Source organism: Hetaerina americana, unplaced genomic scaffold (genome assembly GCF_022747635.1).
Source record: "Hetaerina americana unplaced genomic scaffold, ioHetAmer1.1.p SCAF_4, whole genome shotgun sequence".
In the NCBI taxonomy this organism is placed as follows: Eukaryota; Metazoa; Arthropoda; class Insecta; order Odonata; family Calopterygidae; genus Hetaerina; species Hetaerina americana.
Window position 1 is genome coordinate 28,118,818 of NW_027286985.1, and position 25,394 is coordinate 28,144,211.

General features: G+C 36.8%; 1 protein-coding gene across 1 annotated transcript in view; it reads left to right on the plus strand.

Annotated features, from left to right (window-relative positions):
* Positions 1-25,394, plus strand: part of LOC139691966 (ATP-dependent translocase ABCB1-like) — a 66,945-nt gene that overhangs the window by 10,962 nt on the left and 30,589 nt on the right. Inside the window, exons 3-8 of the mRNA XM_071589940.1 lie at positions 19,465-19,528; positions 20,954-21,091; positions 22,967-23,127; positions 23,250-23,385; positions 23,539-23,672; positions 24,993-25,164. Of these exons, the coding sequence (XP_071446041.1) occupies positions 19,465-19,528; positions 20,954-21,091; positions 22,967-23,127; positions 23,250-23,385; positions 23,539-23,672; positions 24,993-25,164 (805 nt within the window). The remainder of the gene's footprint in view (positions 1-19,464; positions 19,529-20,953; positions 21,092-22,966; positions 23,128-23,249; positions 23,386-23,538; positions 23,673-24,992; positions 25,165-25,394) is intronic.

Below are 25,394 nucleotides of genomic sequence, written 5' to 3' on the forward strand. Positions count from 1 at the left end.
AAAGGAAGCTTAAGCCAATGAAATGGTCAATTTGTTAATCTAATGCATGGAAGGAAAATTGCTGCCGTGTGGCGGGGCTGAACCTTTATTTTAAACTTTCTGTGTGTTATACACATGGGAAGGGCGTGCGGCAGAAAAGAGTAAAGAAATGTGACGACATACGTAAACTACTCCGTTTTGCTACCGATTTAGAGCTGATTAATGCTCTTTCCAAGGCCTCGGGACACGCCATTCGCTCCCAAGTATAATACATCCAGATGGTTTCAACGTAGCGAGAAAATCTTAAATATTCTTACGTCGTTCGCCATTGTTTTGCACTCCAATCTTCGATTTAACCTCGGACAGCTTTCGAGATTAGATTGAAACCGTTAGGATATGAATGTTTGGCGGAACATTTGCTGATAGGTTCATTTGTGGCTGAGTGATTTTTTTAATGTGGGGTGAGGATGCATATTTGTAGCAAATTCCTAGCGTCATTTATGCTCTTCAACGCCATTGCATTCGATTTTTCCTAATTTATTGATTGTACGTTGGAATTTGCTCTCCCCCGATTCAAATATATCATGAATAAGAATCGCAAGTTGTGTCTCGCAGGAATTTCCTTACGGAAACTGTGCTGCTTTTTCATCAATAACTCCTGACTACCAAGATTATTTTTTAACTATGTCGAACTAGCAATTTTATTGCAACAATTTCAGAGCGTAAAAATCATTCGCCTTGACTGGGACTCGAACCCAGATCCCTCAATATCCGGTCGAGTGCTTTAGCCACTTAAGCTACCGAGGCGTCCTCTTAAACTCTGAAATTTTGGGGCTTTTAAAGGAACTAGATGTTATGACGAAATACCGTACATAGTTCCATGACCTTGCATGATATGGATGTCTGAGAAATAGTTACCTAATTGTAATTGCTCGGTTCCTCCATGTCTCCGTTTTGAAATATAGGTGTTATATTAGCTGTTTTCCAATCCCTGGGAAACTGGTGATCTACGGGCGATTTATTAAATACGATTTCTAAATACGGCACGATATCCGACGCTAGTTCCTTAAATGCCCGCACGAACTAATAAGTGACGGGGTCCAGAAGATTTGTTAGGGTTAATATTTTTCGGCGAGCGTTATATTCCATTCTATGAAATTTCAATTCTGGGCATCGGTTGGTGGAAATGATTTGGTAAGCTATCGGAGACTCGATGAGCCAAGACGCTTTAGAAGAAGGATGTTGCCCTTTTTCAAACTGCTAGCTACTCTTTCGGCTTTATCGTTTTTGAATGAATTGACCGTTGACTTATTTCCCTAAACTTCTCCTAAATTCGACCAAAATGCATTCAGATTCTCTTTCAGATTTTCTGTTAATCTTATCGTTGTGGATTCGCTTAACGCTTTCCGAAATTCCTTCTTTGCATTCGCCCTTGGTAACTTATAAACGGAAGTGACCTCATTCCTTTTGCCGCTAGAAATGTCATTCCTAATATGTTTCATCTTGGCGAGACAACCTTTTAAGTCCTAATGATTATCTAATATCCGCGTCGTACAATCTAGGTTCCGTTTAATGGTGTCTTTTATACGTAAATTTACATCGAATGAACCTGTTGCCGCTGAGCGCGTGATGTCAAGGAAGTGATTCCATAAATCCTCGGTATTTCTATGTGTACTAACTTTCATAAATTTTGCAAATTGACTCTGTTACACGCATTTCAAGTAATTATTGTCCCCCTTTTTAAACAAGTAAATTTTTCTTTTGGGCTTCTTATTTCAGGCCCTCTATAGAGAAAACCTAGTTTTTACTGCTATGTGGTTAATTCCTTCAATAGTTTCTACATTTAAAACTCTCTCGGACATGTTTTTTGCTTACGAATCAAGAATGTTATCGCCCCTAGTTGATAGTAGTAGTCTTAGGGGAGGCGACCGACCGCTAAGTTCATTTGCGCCATTAAAGATGGATGGGAAAGGAAGGGTGGAGAGAAACCCGGCGTCGGCATTAGCCCACTCTTATCGAAAGGCGTCAATCCCATCAGATGGACTCACTCAAAGTGCCCTCCACAACACGCCTCAAGTAGGGATCGAGATAAAACTGAAAAATATCGGTCGTCTTCATAATTCGAACCCGGACCCCCTTGATGGGAAGCCAGTACGTTAGCCACCATCCCGATCCCCCCCTTGTTGGTAAAGTCACAAGTTGATGTATGGAGTCAACTTAAAGGAATGTAATAGCGACTTGCAGGTAAATTTGTCTTTACAACGTTCCTTGTACCTCCTCTTTTAAAACTAATGTGCTCCACTCAATAGATTGAAATCTCCACCGATTATAATGTCGCGATCGTTGTTTTGGGATAAAATACTTTTGATTTGCTGATCTAGTTCTAGTATTGAATTATAGCTCAAATGCAGTAGAAGTTACTTCAGGTTTGGCCCAGGGAAGTGTTATCGGGCCTCTTTTATTCCTACTTTACGTCAACGGCATTGACTCAGCAGTCAATAGTATATTTGCCGATGATGCAGTGGTTTACCGTGATATCCGTGATCCTGAGGACAGAGCAGCTTTGTCTTATAACCTTAATGCTATACAATCCAGGTGCGACACTTGGCAATTAGAATTAAACTGAAAAAAGTGCGTAGTCATAAATTTTTGGAAAATGAGCTATTCCCAACCGAACGCCTACTGCATTGGGAACACCGAAATGGAATGTGTAGACTCAATTAAATATCTAGGCGTTACCCTCACTCACGATCTCTCCTGGGTGAAACCCATGCGGGGAATATGTGGACCCTCAAACAAAAAATTGGGATTTATTAGAAGGGTACTAGGTAAATGTGATGAAAAGGTCAAAGAGAAATGTTACCTGTCGTTTGTTAGACCTCATTTAGAATATCCTGCAAGTATATGGGTTCCTCACGAAGTTAGATCTATTGCCAAATTGAATCGCTCGCAGCGTAGAGGAGCTAGATTTGTAAAACGTCTTTGTGATAACCTTACTCGCGTATCCAAAATATTAAACGAGCTAGGCTGGGAATCACTCACGGAGTGAAGGTTAACTTACAGAAAGAAGCTCTTGCATAAATTGGGAGGAGGTCTCTTCAGCAGTGGTGTTAAAAATGAATTATTACCCTCGTCGTACTACGGTAGGAGAGACCATGCTAAAAAAATTTGATTAAGTGTGGAACAGATATATTTAAAATGTAACTTTTCCACGAACGATTGTGGATCAAAATAACATTGTTCGACCGCGGTAGGGTCATGTTCGAGTAAAATTATTCTGGTGTGTATTCGCCATACACCCTAGCGGTGGCTTGCTGGGTATATATAAATAAATAAAATCTATGTTGTCATGCGGCTTGTGAAATGCGCATACATAGATTCTTTAGGATTCAGGACTTTCAACACCAGTCGGTTTCCAAACCGTTACCTGGAATTACCTCAGCCCTGCAGACGTAAGAATTTATATCTGCAGTAAGAGCACCGCCCCAGATTCTATTAAATCAGTCGTTTCTGTAAATGGAAAATAATTAAGGGAAAATTTCGGTGATATCAGTGGATAATCAGCTTTATGTTACAATAATTATATCAACGCCTGTGCTTTGAAAAAGGTGATTTTGAATTTGTTTTTTTTTTAAACTTCGGTAATTTACCACTAATACGAGAGTTGCTATTTACATTTTCAGCCTAATAATGAAGAGATGGCTTTATCGTTTTTCCAAGTATTCTCCGTGAAAATCAATACACTTTTGCATGCGCTCGAATCAAAGCCGAAAAGGTTGGCTAATGACAATTTTTTCTTGATAAACGGGAATACAAAGAAGTCACTTGGTGCTAAATCAGGGCTTTACGGAGGATTACCCATCAATTTGACGATTTGGCCTGTCAAATAGGTAGTTTTTCCGTCGATTCGTGAGAGCGTCCATTGTCACGATGAAAAATGATTCTTCGCTACCGCTTCTTTTTTCCGTATTTCACCAAGCACTTGTGGCAAACGAATGCTCGTGTACCATCCGGAATACACGGTTCTATGTTGCTCTAACGGTACGGTTGCCACATGTCCAGTTATTCCGAAGAAACAGGCGATCATTTGCTTCGATGTGCTCTGTGCAAGAAACACTTTTGTCGGATTTGGCTCGTCTTGGAATACTAATACAGTGGATTGCTGTTTTGTTTCGGGGTCATACGCATAGATCCAAGATTCGTCACCTGTGTAGATGTTATGCACATCTTTTGATGGACCGCGATCGTATTTCTTGATCATTTCTTTGCACCAATTGACACGAGCTTTTGTCAAATTATGCGGGATCCAACGCGAACAAATTTGTTTCACGGCTAAATGTTCATGCAACATTTTATTGATGCTCGTCATACTAATCCCCAATCCCCAAGGATGCCTCAATCTCACGATAAGCCACATGACGATCTTCCTTTCCTAGTTTTTGCACAGCATCAGTATTTTCTGGCTCAACAACTGATTTTGAACGACCTTCACGACTTTCGTCGCTGAGCGAACGGCGGTCATGATGGAATTCGTCATACCAGTGTTTCACAGTGGCAAAAGATGGGACTTCATCGGCAAAAGTGGAAGTAAGTTGATCTATGCATTCCTGTATTGATAATTCACGTCGAAAGTCGTAAAAAATCATCGCACGAAAGTGTTCACGAGTTAACTCAATTTTTTCACTGTGACAAAATTTTCGAGTCACTGTAAAAAGTACAAGTTATGATCAAACGACAAAATGTTCTGAAGAAAGTTAGCGTTAAAAAGGTCAAACTGCCAGATGGAAACGTCAGATGGCGCCTAAAGCACCTGGTATTGCCAATGCTCAAAATATGAATAGCAACCCTCGTACCTTTATCACCCTTTGCCAAATCATGCAGTTTCAAGAATTCTATAAATTAAGTGTTCACACTTTTATCTCAAAAGCCTCAAATCTACGCCTGTCGTCTTTTTTCAGTGGCCATGTTCCCGATTCGTACAAAACCATGCTCCAAATCAAAGGTGTTCTTAACCATTTTACTCAACATCTCTGTCATCATTTTCATTCTCATTGTGAAAGCTTCTTTACCTAATGGAATTCTTCTTCTGAAGTCCCTACTACTTTCACCAGCTTGGTATCCATCATTATCCGGAGGTTATTAATTGTTATATATATAAACAGGTGTATTGTTTCACAAGCTCTAATTGTTGCCCCCCCATTTAAGCGTGTAAGATAACAATCTTCCTTCTTTAAAATCTAATAACGTTGGTCTTGTCAACATTGATCTAATTCTATACCTATTTCACTGGTTTTCTAATTCGCTCAGCAATAATCGTAAACCCTTAGCTGACTGGCTAATTAAAGCTTGATCATCCGCAAACTTAATCGATTTTATGATTTCCTCACCGACCTTTATTTTTATATCCAGTTCTTCCAATGCCTATTCCATCATTTCCTCGACGCATACGCTAGAAAGCACAGGAGATTATGGACACCCCTCTCTTCCCCTCATAGCAATGCCTATCCCAACTCTCCATCTGCCACTTGCATCTGTCAGCCTGAGATGTGCTCGTATGTAAACAGGGAGCGAATAAGTCGCCTCCTCTTCCAGTCTACTCCTGACTTCTGTTATAAATGCATTAATTCTATCCGGTTGACTCTATCGAAAGCCTTCTTGAAATCTTCGAAACAAACGAATACGTTGTACTCTCTGTAAACAAAAGTGGTTGTACTCTCCACATACTACTACCGTTGCATTCTAATATGTTCCTCTATATTAGTGACCTAATTGCTGCTTTGCAATCACGCTTGCCTCTCCCCTTTCGAAACCTTTTTATGTATATATTTTATTTATAGTATTCTCGTTTACATTTTTTTAGTGCTTGACAGTCTTCTTTGTATTCATGTGTGTGAAAGCATAAATGCTAGAGGCATCGGATAGTTTCCTTTGTGCGTTACCTAGTGTTTAAGTGTATCGATCGTGTAAGTTTCTCCCGACGTCCATATATATTGATATCTACCTGTATATATTTGAAATAAGCGTTTATTTCGTGTTCTCATCGGTAATCTTAGGTAACAGGTGTGTTTATTAATTATACAGGTCAGTGATATCAATATACACTTAAATTATCATTGAAGCATTGGTCTTTGAGCCAAAGGAAATGATCATCTATTAAAGTCGTAACTTTCCAGGTGTCAATCGAGTCTTTGTTTAAAAATTTGGTAAGTTTGAAAAAAATAGGGTGGCTTCTTCTGTCACGATACTCGCCTGTGACGGCTCCGAGGGTATCGGTGCATTATTATTATTACATTATTGTTAAACAGTGCCCTGCAAGCCACCACCATGGCGTGTGGCAGGAGGTGATTACACGCCAGACTACTTTTCACCCGAGATACTTCCCCCGCTCTCCTAGAGCGACCGGACCACGCTATTCTGATCCCTTGTCGTTCGTGGGAAAAATAACATCTTCAATCTATCTGTTCTACACTTATCTCTCTAATTTTATTGACATGATATCTTTGTAGTACGTAATCGTTGTACGATGGAGCTAATAATACATTTTCAACATTATCGCTGAAGAGACATTCTGTGCAAATTATGCATTTCTATGAAATTTATGTATTTCTATGCAATTTATGCATTTCTATGCAATTTATGCATTTCTATGCAATTGAACCTATAATTTAGCCTTCGCTCCGTGAGTAATTCCCAACCTAGCTCCTCTAATTATTTTGATGCACTACTAATTTTATCATAACAGCATTTCACAATGATAGATTCTCTACGCTTGACGTGGTCTAATTCGTCTATCAATCTAACTTCACGAGGATCACATGTACATATTCCAAATTACGCCTAACCAGCGAAATGTAACATTGCTCTTTAACCTTTTCTTCACATTTCCCCAATATACTTCTAATAAACTATAATTTTTGGTTAGCTTGTCCACATATTTCCCGTAAATGTTTCACCTAATAAAGGTGAGTGATAGCAACACCGAAGTATTTAATCGACTCTACACTTTCTATTTCTGTATTCCTGATGCAGTAGGCGTTCAGTAGGGAAGGTAATTTCTCTTTTTCAAAAAAATCCTCACTTCGCACATTTTTAATTTTACATGATCATATAATTCTAATTGCCACATATCTCACCAACTTTTTATTAGAATTTATGTCGCCTGCTAAAGCCACTTTATATCCCATATTACGGATGTCTCTGTATACCAATGCATCGTCGGAAAATAATTGTATCTTGCTATTAACCGCGGAGTTACAATGAATACCCTTTGTACACGACCATTCAAAAAGTCGTCAATAATGCCCAGGATATTTATCGGCTGCTAGCTTAGGATCAACTCTTGACTATCGAGGTGTTTCACTATCGAACTAGTCAGTATATATTGCATGACCTTGCATGATATGGATTTGAAGGAAATATGTAATTGTACTTGCTCAGGTCCTCTTTGTCTCGGTTTTTAAATATAAGTGCTACATTACTCAATAACTGAGAACCTTGTGATCTACTAGTGATTTCTTAAATATGATTTCTAGTTACGGCGCTAGTTCTTCAAATATACGAGTGTTATTTGATCGGGTCAGGAGGATTTGTTTGGCTTAATATTTTCGGCAAACGTTCTATTTTATTGTATGAATTTTCAATTTTGGTCATCAGTTGGCGGGAATGATTCGGTAATCTATCGAAAATATTCGGTGAGACATTGGTGAGGACTATTTGGAAGAAGGACTTTAGTGTCGGTCTTTTGGAAAATGCTGGTTACTAATTCGCCTAAGTCGTTTTGGGGTGAATTCACTGTAGACTGCTATCTGGCCACTAGTTCCTTTAATTGGTTCCATATTTAACACTTTTCTGGGTTTTCGGGATTTTCCCTCTGTATCTTTAACAGTGCACGAGTTAGATTTATTTGACCACGATGGTCAAAGTAGGAGGGACGTAAGAAGAATTACTTTAGGCCGAGATGATTTCAGGAGGAGGGTATAGACTGCAGGGATCTTGAAAAAGTAATTGAAGAAAAGATAAGTAAGCTTTGATATAGAGTGTGATTTTGTCCAGAGCGGAAACTTGGTCATTTAAGCTAGATGATAAGCTAGATTGGAGGCATTTGAAATGCGTCTGTGGAGAAGGATGGAAAAGGTAAAATGGATGGAAAGAAAAATAAATGGCCAAGTTCTAGGCTTGGCAAGAGAGGAGAGAACTTGTGGAGCGAAATTCAAAAGAGGCCGGAAAGGTGGATGAAGAGCATTGTGGTCGGCCATAGGATGTTGAAGAGTTTGATGGATGGGAGAACGCTTGGTAAAAACGGGGAAGGGGGAGGAAAAGGATAGCCACTTTGATCAGAATGATGAAGGGTAATGAATGTGGAGTCGAAAACAGTTTTTTGTAGTGTTGTATTTCAGGTTTTGTTTCGTTAGGCGAGGCTACGAAATATTAATTTTGTGTTAATCTTAAACCTGCTTTAAACGGTTGATTATTAATAATAATTATTAGCCGGAGCCCTTGATTTTTACATCCATCATTTAATCTTTATTGAGCAATAACTGCAAAGTCCTTCGCCTTGATCATGGAAGTTGTGCCGATGATTGAATGTTATTTCAGAGATTCAGTTCGACGGATGGAAATGAGAGAATTGAACGTTACTGAAGAGTATCTAGGATACTCTTGACTCTTAACGACATCATTATTCCCCAGGAATAACTGTTGAGGCTGTTGGCAGGTTTCTTACCAATGATACTGTAGTAAGCGACGGGTGTCCTATCTACCAGGATACCCTGATAGCTTACTCATTACAGTAACTCTTGATTGAGTCACAAGTTTGTATAAAGCATATCGTCGAGTGTGGCATTAGTGCAAGTTGTAAATGGTAATAATGCCTAATGTTGTCTACTCGGTACATGTCGTACGATGCAAATACAATTAAGTATTTCATGTACGCTCATTTGCCGTTAAGAAGTGAGATATTTTGGTATTCATTGCCAGCGTAATTACGGAGTTATTTGAGAGGTTGGTAGTTTTTCTGAAATTATGAATTCCATTCAAATCAAATTCATTAAATAATCATGAAAACACGATTAGTTTTTCTGAAAAGTTGTTTTATAGCGACGCACCGTATGCAGTGAACGAGTAGTTTATCAGCTATATAGACAAAAATTCCCTTTTCAGAGCAAGTTGCTTTCCCCGCGCCCCTTAGTTGTTGTGCGAGAAAGAGCCGCTCACTTATGATTGTCTATTGTACTCGTAGGCATCAACAAGATTTGAAGTCCGGACTGGTCCTTTCACAGCGTCCGAGTTCTTAAAACCACGGAGTAGAAGCAAAGTGATATCGACAGCGTTTAGAGTAAAACAATCTGATAAGCTGAAATTTGCTGTGTCATTACAATCCTCTCGGAACTGGGACGGGAACCGAAAGCAGGGGAAGAAGGACGCCATGTATCCTTTCTTCCATATTCGATAAAATTTTTCCGAGTATCTGTTGTAACACAACTTCACATTCCCATTTCAGGCTGTTTTTAACCTCATTATCTTACCAGTCAGGCCGGACACAATGACGAGTGCAAGTAGATCGACGCAATTTTTTTCTGCGCGTGATGTTTATTTTTAGTATAATTGTTACCTGAAATCAGGCACCAATGAAGATGGATTTTCATCTCAAGTCATCGATACCGCCAGCTCATTTCGAATTACCTGGCCGTTGGCGTGCCGTGCGTCAGTACATCTTTGAGTGAGGCTAGGCATTTTCCTGGAAATGACTCCTTTTAAAAAACTTCATGTGGTGATTTTTGTCGGTGCACTACGTGTTTAATAAACATTCTATGCATTCGCTTCAGTGAAATCAGTTTTGAAGTAATTTGAAACTTCAGTTTCGAAAAATGTAAACTACGGCATTTACTGTACAGCTCAACGCATTATTTTTTAAGTCTACCTTTTTATGAAACGACCAGGGTCTCCGAAAACAGGGAAAACTCACGGAATTTCTTTCTTCTCATAAAGTCAGGGGCAAGCTTAGGGAATTTGACAACTGTTCTGGAAAAATTTTCAATCGACTTAGGTAAGTTTCCCGCCTGCCATTTGAAATTCGTTCGTGAGACTTTACTTACCCACCTCCGAGATATCTTTATACTTCCCCACAGACCCTGCCCTACTTGATCTTCCATTGAGAGACTTCATTTTAATGGCACAGAGTGAAATAGTGGTTCATGTTCTACGTGAAAAAGCCTTAGCATCTTGTTCTACTAAAATTCTAATTTTATATTTCTTAAGTTTAATTTTGTGTTCGTTTTAACTATAGTACCTTGATGTTTGTGTTTTTTGTTACTGAAGAGGAAATTTGTCATATTGTTTTGGTCTTTGGCCGTCTAGTTGTCATGAAATGAGTATCTTGTGATGGATGTGCTTCCTGTTGGTCGAAGAAAATCATAAATTTTACTGAAATGTCACTGGCTTCGCCACCATTTGTTTCCCGTGTCTCATTTACATGGCCATCCAAGTCCCTTTAAGTGAGGATACTCTGTTAATATCTTGACATTACGATAATAATTTCTGATCAGTATGATGCACTTATTTACTCGAAATTCTACATGTATTCACTAAATTGCACTTCATACAACAGGTTATTGTTGTCCACTCGACCACATTTAGACTACCAAACGTCCCTTGTTATTTATTACACATTTAGTCAATAAGTATTACTTCCTCGACCAATATTTGTCTGGAAATATAATTAATTGCTTAGGGTAAATGGAACACCATGGATAATTGAAAATATTCCGTGGAACACTCACGGAATTTCTTGTTGGCCAGATGGTGGACACCGTGGATAAGATGAATTTAATGAAAAATCAATGACATAAGCCATTATAAGGGGGACGGGGTTAGACCAGAGGCTGCGTGTAGGTCCGAAGGTTGCTAGTTCCATTTCCGTGACCGGCGAAAATTTTTCTGCATAAGAAAAATTTGCTAAATGTTTTTCGGAGCGAGGCACCACACATCATCAGAAAAACCACAAATATGGTATTTCGGAATGAGTAAAATAGACTTCCACTAAAAAAATCTACCCTGTACCCATGGTGAAAGGCAGTAGTTTCACCATTAGGTACTAGTGGCACATACCGGCATCAGCTGCCGCAGTACCGCAATGTGGAAGGTAACGGGAAACCACCACATTATTCCCCCTAGAATATGCAGCCATTCATTCAAATATAGTAGAATGGAGGGCTGCATTAAACCAATCCTAGGATTGATGCACGATATATGATGATGAAGCCATTTTAGGTTTTTAGCGTGATTCGATTGAAATATTCCCTAGTTTTCATCTGACCACGTAGTACGAGCAGAACTTAGAAATAGATGGAAAGTGTTTTTATTCGGGCGAAATTGAGACCATAAGGTAGGTCCCTTCTTCCTTTTAATCCTGGAGATGGGTGGCATCTTCTTTTCTGCGCTCGCCAGTTCTTCGCTTCAGATCTTAGTTCAAAAATGGAAGGCTCCCGGAATGTGTTTCAATGGGGCCAATTTTTATCCTAGTCATGCCTCTGACATAATTTGAACTGTCAGTTGTTTGGTAAACAAGCATTCATGAATCAGTCAGGACTGGGAATCGTGGGATGAGGTTAACGTTAGGAGCCGAAAGTGGGTAGGGAGGAGAGAGGACCGTGATACGGACAGTTTGAGAAATATCTTCTTGTTCCCTGTGTTGGCCGTTCTCCGATAACGTGAGGGTGTCGGTTAGATGCCTGGTCGATTAGAAACTTGTTTGGAAGCAAACAAGAATGACTCAGAAGGGATTTCTTGACTATTGTCTCGATTTCCTCATTTCTTGTGCAGTATTTGGCTGATCGTCTGAGAGCACAGGTCTCACAACTCGGGACCTTATTGGATCGAGCGCACTGCCTTGGAAATGTCGGAGAAGGCCCCGCTGCTAGGTCGTGGCAAGAACGGGAAGACTTCGGTTTTAGAAGAATGGAATGAGCTGCCGAAGTGGTACGGGTGAGTCAATTCAAAACAGATAGTCCACGTTTGCAGTGTAAAAGGAAATTTAGGTGAAGTCTAAGTTAAAGAAGTCGATGTTAAAAGTGAGATATCCGTTGCGCTGCCCGTCTCAGTATTTGCGTACGCGATCAGGAGAAGTGCGCACCAATATTCTAGCCCGATAGCCGCGGGCATGAATCCCAGACTATAAATTTTTGTTGTGTTTTTAAACAAAATACTGGTGGCCAAGTGGTGTTATATCTGAACAACGGTCACGCAGTTGGCACGGTTATATTTTCTCGCGCCTGTTTATCCTATTGGTGTTTTGATAGTATTTCCAAATGTGACTGACTTCACGCTGTATTTGTCCCTATACTGTCTAATTTTCAGGAATCATTGGTTTTCTCTTTCGGAAATTCTCCAAGTTTTCTGAAATCGGATGAAACGCGCATGGTCATGAAATTCATTCAGTCCTCATGGCGGATTGGATTTGATGGCGAACGGAATAAGTGGAAAGAGTGGTATTTTCGTGATTTGTATTCTACGTACAATCAAGCCTTATCGCCAGTACGTCTCCACCCGTTTCACCATCAGGATCAGGCATCAGATGATGATAGGACTTCAAAAGTCTCTTAAGACCGCAGAGAAGAATGGCGTGGAACTGCTCATTTATGTTTGTAATTATCATTGACTCAGATTAAAAATAGGTTCTTTCGGCGGCGCTGATTGAGCCATTGATTTAGGTTCGCTGTTAACTGTTGATTGTTATAAGGTTATATTAATGTAAAGTCGTTTAAAAACTATCATTTTTCTTAGAAAGCGTTGTGTTCAAGTAGAACTACGATAATTTGCTCATATTCCACTGTTTTACGAAGCACATTATTAATTACGCACAGTAGGCTATGGTTCAATCTAGTTTGAGATTAGCAGAAGATTAATTTTACGTGCTTGAAAACTTTCTAAACCACTATTTGCGTATGTATTCTTTGTCATTAAAATTGAAGGTTAGAGAGAGAAAGCAGTCCTTTGATACAACATTACCTTTTTCTTAAATCTGTATCAGCCCGAGTCCTGAAATCTAACATATTACAGCTAAGGTTTGCAGAATATTCAGCATAAATGTAACGCACGTCGCATTTGATTATTTGTTATTGATGCTGAATAAATTGTATCTTGACGCTTGAGCGTTGAAACCGGTTGTACGCAAATAAAGGACAGTGGAAAGATACTTTGTATTCTTAATTTTATTAAATTGGAGAGACTGGTTTGACGCTCTGAGGCAAATGGTTTTTATCAGTGCCCTATGAACTTTGAATGCCGCCCCGAAAATATTTTTCAGAACTGTCTTCCTGATTACGTTAGGTATGTATGCTACGATTTTCCCGGATAGGGCATCGCCTATTGAATATTCTAGAGTGAAAGAATGTTTCGATTAAATGAAGCTCATTCAAATCAAGTCTTATGTTTCGCACCCAGTTTCCTGTTCAGTACTAATACTACCGTACAAATTTCCATCCTATCGCTATAAACCTCTAACTGTTGCTCCTGTGAGATATCTCCAAGTCAAACCGAACACGTTTGTACTTTCTCAATTTCTCTTTTGGTGTTTTTTTTAGAGTTCCTGGCCTTAACGCCCTAAAGACGCGTGGACTGCCTTTCGCAAGGCTCCTACCCTTTGACATATTTTACATGGACGACCCAAGCAGGAGCGGTCAAGCAGTTCGTTGATGTCGTAGTCCATGGCTAAGGGGCTCTTGGGAGCCCAAAATTTCTGTCCGCGCTCCAGCTGTGACTCACGCTCGCTCGCTGCCTGCAATCGTATCGCAATTTCGTAAAGCCACCCTTTTAAGCTGGGCGGAGACGGCCCATCCCCACTTTCCATTCGAATTTTGTACTCTCTTTATCATTTTCCATTCGACCTTGACCGAAAGTTGCCCAAACTATGCATCTCTCTCTTTCTCGTTCATTTCCTGGAACCATGGTTCCCCTTCGTCGTTCGTGTCGCCTGCAATGAGTCACGTGCAGAGAATTTCCTGTTTAGCTCAGTTGACTTCCTGTGAGTCCCTTGTATTTTAATAATTTATTTGCCATGTCAGATTTAAAACTGGAGAACCCACGCCGATAACATTTATTTTACATCCCTTAATCTGATGCGTGAACTGGTATGAGTATGTCGATAATCCCTATGCTTCTCACACGATCCTACTTTATAAACCAACGCATTGCGTAATTTAGTGCATATATGCAACAAAAGATTCCCGAGCAGTTTAGTTAATAACGAGTTTGTTCTATACTATTGTGCAAAGAAGTGTTTGAAATGATTATGCCTTATTCCTGGGAATATTATTTTTTATGCTTATAAAATGGCTCAAAGTTGAAACATGTTAGAGACAGATGTATCTGGAGAGTCATCAGTATTGAGACAGTCAAGAGATGCCAAAGTCAAGGGCCTCCCAGCCTGTATTTGTGCCTCCTAGTGGGCCTGCATATAATTTGAGAAATTTTGGTCAAATTGTCAACAGTTAAACAAATAAAGACCTGGTTGGATTCACACTGTGCATTATTATAGTCAGTGGAATATTTTCACAGACTAAAATAACATTAGGTAACTTAATTTCAATGTTTAGCGAGTGTGTGAGAAACTTGTCCAGCTCAAAAACATTAATGGCAAAATGTGATTCTTTGTAAGTAAATATTAATATAACCAGTAGTATGTATGGGTGGAGAATAATATTCATGTATAGATGATGTGCAAAGCTCACCTGTCCATGGATAATTTACAGTTTGCTGTTCATTCTACCCCTATAAAGCAGCAAGGGAAATAAAATTTAATGGTTCTATTGCCAACAATGGAACTAGATTTTTCATTTAATGGAAAATAACATGCTTAAATAAGACTCCAAGAAAAGTCACCACTCCTGGAGTAAAAATGAATGCACGTGGTGGGTTTTGTATAAGGTACAATAAAACATTAGGGATGTATGTATAGTTCCTTCCACTGGAGCAGCAGGCCAGTTTTGGAAGGAATATATTGAGTAAAAGGTAACTAGTGCATGCAGATCCCATCCCATTTAAAGGATCCTTTTTTGGCACCTTAAAATATTGCTCAGCCTCATTTGGGCTAGGAGAAGAGGTGGACAGGGACAAGAATGACAGGTGTGAGGAGAGAATAGGTATGCGACCCAGTCACTTCCGATACAAGGTATCTCTGGTCTGCACCTCTGTTAGTTGCTTGCCCATACCTCTCCTAATGCCCCTATCTCCACTCCTTGCATCACTACTTTCTTCTATTTTACCCACTCCCTATATTGATCTTAATGCCATAAGGCTCCACTGTATTTATGTATAGTTTGTGAAATCTTATAATGACATGGGTGTTATGGTAGCCGTGGGTGTTAGCAGTTTCGCTTCTGTGTACGAGCTCATTGGTTCAAATCCCAGGTGATGACTTTGGACAACTACTTCTAAATCCATACCATGGCATGTCCTGGTCATGAGAATCTCTTTGGAAACTGCTGGTGGTTTTACTGGCTCCCCTATCCTGAAATTTTGATTAAATATTCCTAAAGGCTTAATTCAGAGAGAAAACTATCCTAATTATTGAGAGCCAACCTATGGGTTGTCTATTCTATAGGTCATCTATGGACCTTGGTAGAAAAATGCATTAAATATAGGCAAGTAAATCAACTTGGCAGTTTGGCAGAAGATTGAGAAATCGCAGTGAGTGAAAAATGATGCACTACTTAGTGATAGTTGAAATTTTTTAATGAAATTAGTATGTGCTAATTGTAAATGCACCTAATTATATTCTGCCACATTTAAATATGTTAAACACTCCACAGAATAACTTTTGTTTTTAACTTGAAAAGCATTTAAATTTTTTACTCTTGAAAAATATGTTGAATTGGTTAGAGTTGACCATATCTGATGTATTGCAAAACAAAATATAAAAATTTTTACTCAAAGTCATGTGGGCTCTCCATTAAATACTAGTCTTGCATTGAAACTTTTGACCGGCCAAGATGAGAGCAGCATTGTTGACACATCCCTTGTCCACCAATTCGTGGGAATGGATTTTAATTACTGGAAAAGAAACTAAAATAGAGGCAAAATTAGAATATTTTTATATAATGCACAGACTTTACATCTGTGTATCTTACCAGGACACATTTTTGTACATTACCTTGTTTTTGATTTGTGATAATTTTTCCATCTGCCCATATCTTATGTGATATCCCATCCACCCTAATATTATGTCTAGCTGATCACCCTGATTTTATATAGGTAATTTTTTTAAGTCCTATATGATTAACGTATGTTGATGACTGTTGTTTCTGCTCATTAGTTAAATCATGGCTCCTTCCATAAACTGGTTCAGATAATGAAAGAGAATCTCACCACAGAATGCCTCTTCAACAGGAGAAAGAGTTTCAGGAAAAAGGCAACTAAGACATATGCCATTTTAATATCTTCTCCAAAAACATGTTCCACCAATTTCCTTCACTTAAGCGAGTGGATGTAAGATCATAGCTTACTGATTGTGCCCATGTATAGCCATTTATTTCCAGATTTGTTCACTAAATAGATTCTGCTGTAAGTGTAAAAATATTAAATCACAAACTTACAAAATCAATTTGTATAAAATCAAATTTGAATGTCACATTTACTTGACTGAATATACAAGGTCTGTACAAAAAAGATGACTGGCCTTTCTGTGCAAACCGCTTGATGGATCACAATCCATAAGGTGTAGTCTTCTAGCAGTGTCTGTGAGAAGTAAAACACCACCTTGCTCGTGGCCCTATCTCGACTTGTCTCTGAACAACTTTGATTCTTGCATGTGCTAGCTGTACAAATTCTTGTCTGTGAGATTGAAGGTGTTAGAGAAGCAGCACGTGTGCATTGAATTTTTATTTTAACCTCGGGAAAAGTACAACTGAAACTTACGCAATGATTCAAGAGGCATTTGGCAATGAATCTACGCAAGAGTCAGGCACAGTATTATTGTTGGTACAACTGCTTCGTCAGGACAAACCTCGACCAATGAAGAACCGAGAACTGGGCAACTATTGACGTCAACAAATGATGCCCACACCAACAATGTGAATGATTTAGGGTGTGCAAACCAAAGGTGAACTTTTGGGGAGATTGCCTATGAAGTTGACACTTGTGTTTGATCCTGTTTCACCATTTTGACAGAAATTTTTGGGCATGCAGCACGTCCAAATTTGTACCGCGAGTGTAAATGGATGAACAGAGGCAAATATGTATTGGCATCAGCCAGGAACTCCTTGGTCAGGCAAATGATAACTCAATTGAAACTTCTAAAAACAATTGTCATGGGCAACGAAACCGGGGTTTATGGTTATGGTAGAGAAACCAAAGCCATCTTCACATTGGAAGGGACCATCTTCCCCATGACCCAATAAAGCTCGGATGTCGCCATTGAATATGAAGGTGATGGTGATCGTTTTCCTTGATTGGGAAGGGATTATTCATTTTGAATATGTCCCCAAAGGACAAGCAGTGAATAAGAAGCACAATATAGTTTATGAAATAGATGGATATTCATATTTATTTTGGGGCGAAATTGACTATGCAGTCTCTTCTACCACCTAACCTCTGAGAAGGTTAAGACTGTATGATTAAATGGTAATTAATTGTCAAGTGTATATTCAAAATCTCATCTTTTTTTGAACAAACCTTATATTTTATTAGAAATTTGACTAGTTTGTATACCATACAGTTTTGAAAGTGTTGAATTCTTCATAATTTTTTTTAAATATTCACTGACCTTTGGCCTGAAAAATTTCAAAATTCTGGGTATAATTTTGATCTTAGGTAAACTCTGAAAACAATTTCCATACGTTATTAATACCTTATAGAGTCACATTTTAATATAAATGTTTGCAGTTTTATCTAAAACAGACTTCTTATCAGAATAAGGAAGGTTATTCCAATTTTGAAGATCTATTTTTATATTGAAAATAACTGTGAACCCTTTATGTACTGATTTTAATCGATTATTTCAGAAATTTTTATAACATTATCTTTGAACAAGGACACATACTTAATTACTGTAGAAAAATTTGGTCTAGTATTATTTTATCTCTATTATGTGATATGTTGTTAAACATTAATAGCAGCAATATCATGATTAAGTAAATTTTCAAAGGCCAACATTATGTATTCTGATCCACAGAATAAATATTAGGTATTGACTATTGCATTGACTTCAGCACCACCCCTTTTCTAAAATAATGAAAAAAAATATTAATGGTAGTTTAATTCCATAATACCTGATGGATATCAACATGATGTAATTGAAAAACAAAACTGATTTTATTCTTTTTTGAAAATCGAGACCCAAGAAATACCCTCAAGAATTGAAATATGTTACTCCTTGTACAAAAAAACATTTTGCATTCAATAATCAGAAGGTACCTTTCGAGAATGGATCAAGCCATTTTATTTCCTTTCCCCCATTCAAAATACTTGCATAGTTGATAGTCGATCACTAAACCAGTAGACTTTTTCTATTGTGTGCTTCTATTAGTTTGACCAATCATGCACTTGAATATATCTAAGGGTCAAATTTATTAGAAAAAAATAACACTAGCTGCTTTCTGATAATTTAAACATGTGCATTTACTTTATTAAACATATATCATAATAATTGTTTAGTCAATTATGATGGTTTAAACAGTAATATACCTTGTCATTCAATACAAAAAGGAAAGAAACTCAATCGCAAATGATATTCTTACTTGGAGCATGAAAGGGCCTAGGGGCCCAAACAGCACAGATCATGAGAACCACACCTCAGGAAATTTTGATTGGCTCTTATACTGAAGACATGAGAAAGTCAGAATGTAAAGGTATGAAAACTTTGGCCACTTAAATGATTTGCTATACATGTATATATGTGCATATCATCAAAATAGAAGCCAAGGGTATTGCTGATGGTCAATATTGTTGAGTTAAAACCTGGAAGGCCTCCAATAAAGGCTCCAATAGGGCCTCCAAAAAGAATGGTGGAGGCTGAAAGCACCTACCTTGTAAACATTATTCTTGTCTATCAAATTGATTATATCAATGAAAATCAAAGAGAATGTACAGAATGAATTAAGATTTTCAATGCAACAATTTCAGTGTGTAGAAATCGTTCGCCTTAACCAGGATTCAAACCCGGATCCCTCAATGTCCGATCGAGTGTCTTGGCCAGTTAAGCTATCGAGGCATCCTCTTAAACTCAGAAATTTTTAAATTTTGGAATTTAAGAGGATACCTCAATAGCTTAACTGGCTAAAGCACTCGACTGGACATTGAGGGATACGTGTACGAATCCCAGTCAAGACAAATGATTTTTACACTGTAAAATTATTGCATGGAAATGCATATTAGCGGATGGCTCCGTTAAAATTCACTGTTGCAGCATCTCCCGCAGTTTCTATGGAATTAAGATTTTCTTCAAATTTGGACGGTGTTGGTTATTTATTATGGTATTTTACTTTATTACAGAGGTAAGAAAAGTAAGAGGAGAGAAGAGGATGCCGTCCCAAAGAAATCTGGTGTCTTTGGACTGGTAAGTACCTTCAAATAATGGTCAAGATTTTTTATATTTCATGCAACCTCAGGCGATCCAACTCGCATCCATATTGTAAGATATATATTTTTTCAAATTGAAAGGTATATTTGGATTAAAATATTATCCTCGCATATCTTAATTATGTTTTTTGTTATTGACTTTATCAAGCTGTGTTAGTAGCTCAAAATGGCATTTGTTGTCATTGATGTTAGCACTATAAATGTTTGAAGGCAAGGGACTTTAGTGCAATTAAAAAAATCATTTAATCTGAAAATTCTCCATATCCTTTGATAAATAATCTTTTAGTTTTTTATTATATTTAATAGCCTGGGCAGTCCCCTCCATAAAAATAAATAAATTGTTAGTTTATGTCATCATATATTTAAATTTAGTACATTAAAAAAAATACTTTCATGAATTTACATGTATGAAAAGTATTGATGAATTCATTCTTCTTTTGGGAATTTCCGTCGCGTCGGTGAGTTGATGGACAACTCACCTACGCGACGGAAATTCCCAGAAGAAGAATGAATTCATCAAATAGACGCCTTAGGATTAATTTATGAAAAGTATTTTTAGTATGCGTGAAATATTAAAGTCAAGTAAGAAAATATGCAAAAATTAACTGGAAAAAGAAAACATCAGAAAAAATTAGGTATGTATATTCAATTTGCATTTGCAGTGTTTCTAATCCTGATTTTCCAAGTTTTGCTAACGAAATAAATCAATATTTTCACAATGAGGTTGTCATAGTTCTCAAAATTGAGTTGCTGGAATAATATTTTATGCAAAAAGGGTGTTCACTTCTAGTTATGAGCTTTTGTTTTATCAAAATGTGTTATTTATTCATTTCATTGATATCTGAAAAACATCAAGTCAGTGTTCCAAGAGTCTCATAATTCTTATTACATAATGAAATTAATGGGAAACATAATACAATTAATAGTTTGAAATTAGTATAAATTTATTTTGCACATTCAATTCAGAGCATTCAGAGTTCAGAGCATATTGTATACTAACAATATAAATGAAATTAAATTTTCAAATGGGACTCACAGTTTGGAAGGTATCAAGTTATATTAGGTTTTTAAATTTTGGGGTGTGAGAATTCAATTCTTAAAACTTATACATTGGATGATAGTAAACTGCTATAGCTGTGAAACTGAAAGTAGAAAAAAGTTTTGAATAATAATTAATGGTAAGGAGGATCTTATAATAATGTTGAATAATGTAATAATGTGATGTCTACTCTCACCCTCAAAATATGTAGCTATCTAATTCTTTAAGGTATTTCTATCAATGAGTAATAAATGAAGCAACACTTAGCTAGTGTTAAAAATTGTGCTAAAATTATACTAAGTATTCTGTTGCACTTAATATACATAATTTTAAATTAAATTAATAGAAGATTGTTTCTTTCAGTTTAGATGTGCCAGATCGAAAGATTTGCTACTCATGACAATCGGATTGCTCTTTGCTACTGTCCATGGTGCTAGTTTCCCTGTACTTGCCCTTGTATTTGGGCAAATGACCAACACTTTTATAACCCAGGCGATATGGGTATGTATTTGTAAATTAAGATTGCATTAATAATCAATTTTGTACATTAACCATCCTCAATTAAATGTTTAATTAGTATTGCTATGGAAATCTGATTTGTTTGATTAAAATATTCGACTAGGTAGGTTATGATATGCATTCAGAGTTTTTATTTAACTCCCAGATACTGGTAGTGCCCAAGAGTTTTCATTGTATCTCTGTTTGAAAATAAAAAATTTTTCCCAGGAATTTTATTATAGTTATCAAAGTTAACTGCCATAGTTTAATGGGATAAAAAATGGAGGTGTTTTCCTTCCTCAATAGTGATTTTTAGCATGACAGCCACCCTTACTGGGGTCAATGTTTTTGCAGCCACCTCACAAATGCTGTGTAGATACCTTTTTGTCTATTCCCTGCCCTTTAACCTTACTGGTGTGAATAACCTTAATAGGGGCAAATGTCATTGCTCATGCCAGCATAGCCCTAGGGGTCATCAGATCATTGAAGATATTCAATGTACATCAAGGTGGCAGTCCATGTGATGGGGAGACCATAATAGAGGGGGGGATGTATGGTGAGAAAGGTAGGTAAGGGAAATAATAAGGATTTCAGATGAAATAAAAGGGAGACAGAGAGTATGGAGAATTTAAGATGGGTTTTTTGTAGTAGTCATGGTGATGGTCATCAAAGTTGGCATTTTAGAAATTTCATGCTCATACCTTCTCAATATATTCCTTTTACAGAGTTAGATGCTCCTGTAAAATTTCAGCTTGGCAAAAGAAAGACCATGTAGAGTTACAGGGATCCTGGCATGAATAAAATATGAGATTGATATTTCTATTTTGCATATGCAAATTGTATGATCACTGAATTTTGAATTGAAAAAAATTTTTGTTTCACTTAATCATACCATTGTGCTGTATAAATATTTCCCAGTAAAGTTCATCCTTTCAATGTCTTATGATATTTTTCTGTATTAGTAGTTCACTCACTGTAAACCATTGTTTATAAATTTGAAACTGTTGTCAATTCGATGCACTAACTTACATTTATCAGTTATTCTTCAGAAAAAGAATTAATTTAGAGCTTTTACCCCCAATAGTCAGCCAAATAGCCGTTCACCTAGGAGCTATAGTAATATTCTTGCAGACCTTCAAAAAATAAGGCTACCAGCATGAAGCCTTATTACTATGGGTGCAAATATAATTTTTATAGGCTCCTTCTTTTCTCAAAAGAAGTGCAATTGGTCTACAAAATTTAGATGGAATTTAAAAAAGAATTGTTACTTACACAGTATTACTTTGTAGGTGAGCTTCTTCTGCATAAATGCAGAGTTTTTTCATTATTTAGAGACTTAGTGTTTAGTTAATGCTATGTTTCTACCTGTGATACATATTGATATTATTTGATGAATCATATTTGTTTTATTGTAGTTTTGTTATGGAAAATGCTAATTATCTATTATTGAAAATATGGAAAAATTTAAGTGACCATGTTAAAATTCTAAAAATACTCTTTTGATAATGATTCTGAGACATTTTATAAACTTTCCAAAGACATGAATTGAAAACAATTCAGACTGTCTTATGGAATCGCAAGAGAGAATAAGTAATTGAAGTAAGGGAGTAATTGCATCCTAACAAATATTATTTAGTGTTAGAGCAATTAAATGAATAGCCGAGATAAAGAACGTGGGCACTACCAAATGCTGTGTAAATCTATGTTGCTTCTGGAAATAAAGAGGAAGAACTTCATTTCAGTAGTTTTTGCTGTCATTTAAGTTTTACTATTGATATTTTGTCATCCTATCGGAGAATTGTTTCTATTATACCTACATATTACTTTAGTATAACATGAAAACTTGTTATTATATTTCATAAAATTTTCATGTTTCAGGGATTTGGCGGGAAAAATTCTACTGATGTAGAAGAATCGGCACTAGATGTTACCACAGAATCCCTTTTTATTGCATCCACAACACCATCCATGACTGAAAGTGGAATGACTGATTTTAATTCCTTTAGTACAATTAGTAATGAATTGTCCGATAATATTATGTAAGTATATTTTGTACTTATTCACTTTTTGAAATATTTTAAATTTAACATACCTATCGGAATGTCATTTCTTGATTATATTGTTTTGAAATGCAAATCATTGACAGCTTCTTGCCTTTTAGGAACATGAGTAATGGTATTAACATGCCCAATAATAATCAGCCTTTATCACCTGAGGAATTCATGGCTTATATGACTAGATTTTCTTTGTATTACTTCTATATTGGTATTGGTGTGCTGATTGCATCATATGTACAGGTAATTATAATTTTAAGCGAATGCTGTACCTACTGCTATTGAGTAATGTCATAGGATTAATTTGTTAGTGGTTAATTTTATTTTATACTAAATTTCATTCTATATTTTTAACTTTCTAAAATTTTCATATATGATTTTAAAACATTCTTACAGACTTTTTGTTGGGAGATGGCCTCTGAAAGGCAGGTGCACCATCTCAGGAGTTTATTTTTCTCTCAAGTACTCCGCCAAAACATTGGATGGTTTGATATGAATCAATCAGGTGATCTCAGCACTAAACTTTCGGAGTGAGTTTTTTTTAAAGTTTTATCTTATTGTGGTGAAAAACATAACTCCATATAAGTAGTAACTAGATTTCAAATTAAGACAAAATATTATCTTAAATAAGTGCAACAAGCTTCTGTGGTAGGTGATACGGTCTCCAAATAATGTTCCCACCAGATCAGCTTCATTCTTGATCTTTCTTTTTATCTGCCATTGCCTACTCCTGAGAATATCATAAAAACATACAGTAGAGCTCCCATTGACACAGGTGATACCATCCAAGACCTACCACAGTCAATTGAAGCCACAGGCTTTTTTGGAAAATATATTGAGTCATTTTATGTTGCACTGCAATGCCTCCCTGTATTATTCTTATTAAAGGTCTTCATAGTACTTCGAGAAGGTTTTTGGATCCATGCTGAAAATAATGAAAAAACAATGCATAAGTATTATGAATTAACAATTAAGTATTGTAATCACACTGTTTTTATTATGCTACATGCTGTCCTTTAAACAAAGGATTCCCTTTTGCTTTCCCCAGCTTCTCCATCTTGCTAATTGATGGGGAGGCAAGAGGGGAGGACGATTGAGCAGAAGATTGAGCATATTTTACTTTTTTGAATGGATTCATAAGGGTCTAAACGTTGGCTAGCTCCCTCTCTGGGGGCTGTCTGTCCAGATATGAACCTATTTCACCAAGACTTCATCTCAAAGTTGAAATTGTGTGACCCATGAGGATATGATCTTGAGTCCCCTCTTCTTCCCAGCTCGACCCCTTATCTCAATGCATTATTTCATTCCTTTAGTGCCCTGAAGATTTCTTTCTTAAAAAGGATATTTTATTATTGCCCATGAAATCTGGGAAAAATATAAATTTCATATAATTTCTTAAGTTTAACCTCTTGCCTCAATGCTAAATAAACATGACATTATTTAGCATACCTTCTTCATTTTAACATTTTTCTTTATGTATTAAAATGTGGTTTGTGTATAAAAGCATTGTGGTAATAAAAAGATTTGTTTATGAGCACTCCATTGTGTAACTCACATCTAATAATACTACTTCAGCCGTTGATGTGAATTGACTAAAAACCAGTATGTCATAACTTGTATCATGTGACTTATAACTGAGCACCTTGTAAATATACATGAAACAATATGGAATATTTTGCAGCTAATATACTATTGTTAAGTCTTTTGACTTTCAATTGATGTTTTTTATTGACCAATGAAAAATCCTGATTACTCTTAATCATATCATTAACTGCTATTCATATGCAATCAGCTTTATGCATTTTATTGTATTCAAAAATTGCTTTTTAATTCCCACCTTTATCATTTAGTGACCTGGAAAGAATAAGAGAAGGTCTCGGCAGCAAGTTTAGCATGGTTTTGCAGTTTGTTTCCACTTTTATTGCTGGCTTAATTGTTGGACTTATTGCTAACTGGAGACTCACATTAGTCATAATGGGTATCTCTCCACTACTCATTGGCACTTCGGCATACCTTGCTAAGGTAAATAAGTCTTATAACATTCTGGGTTCCAAGAATATTTCCATTCAGAGCCTGATAGTCATAGATTTGAGTCAATTACATACTTTTTTGCACTGTATGAATAGTGTCTCTGTACTGTCCCATAGTTATGTCTCCTGTATAATAAGGAATGTGTTACACTCAATCACCAAATCTCACAATTTTTTTTAATTTAAGTTTTATATTATAATAGGCAATTTTTTAGGGCTTGG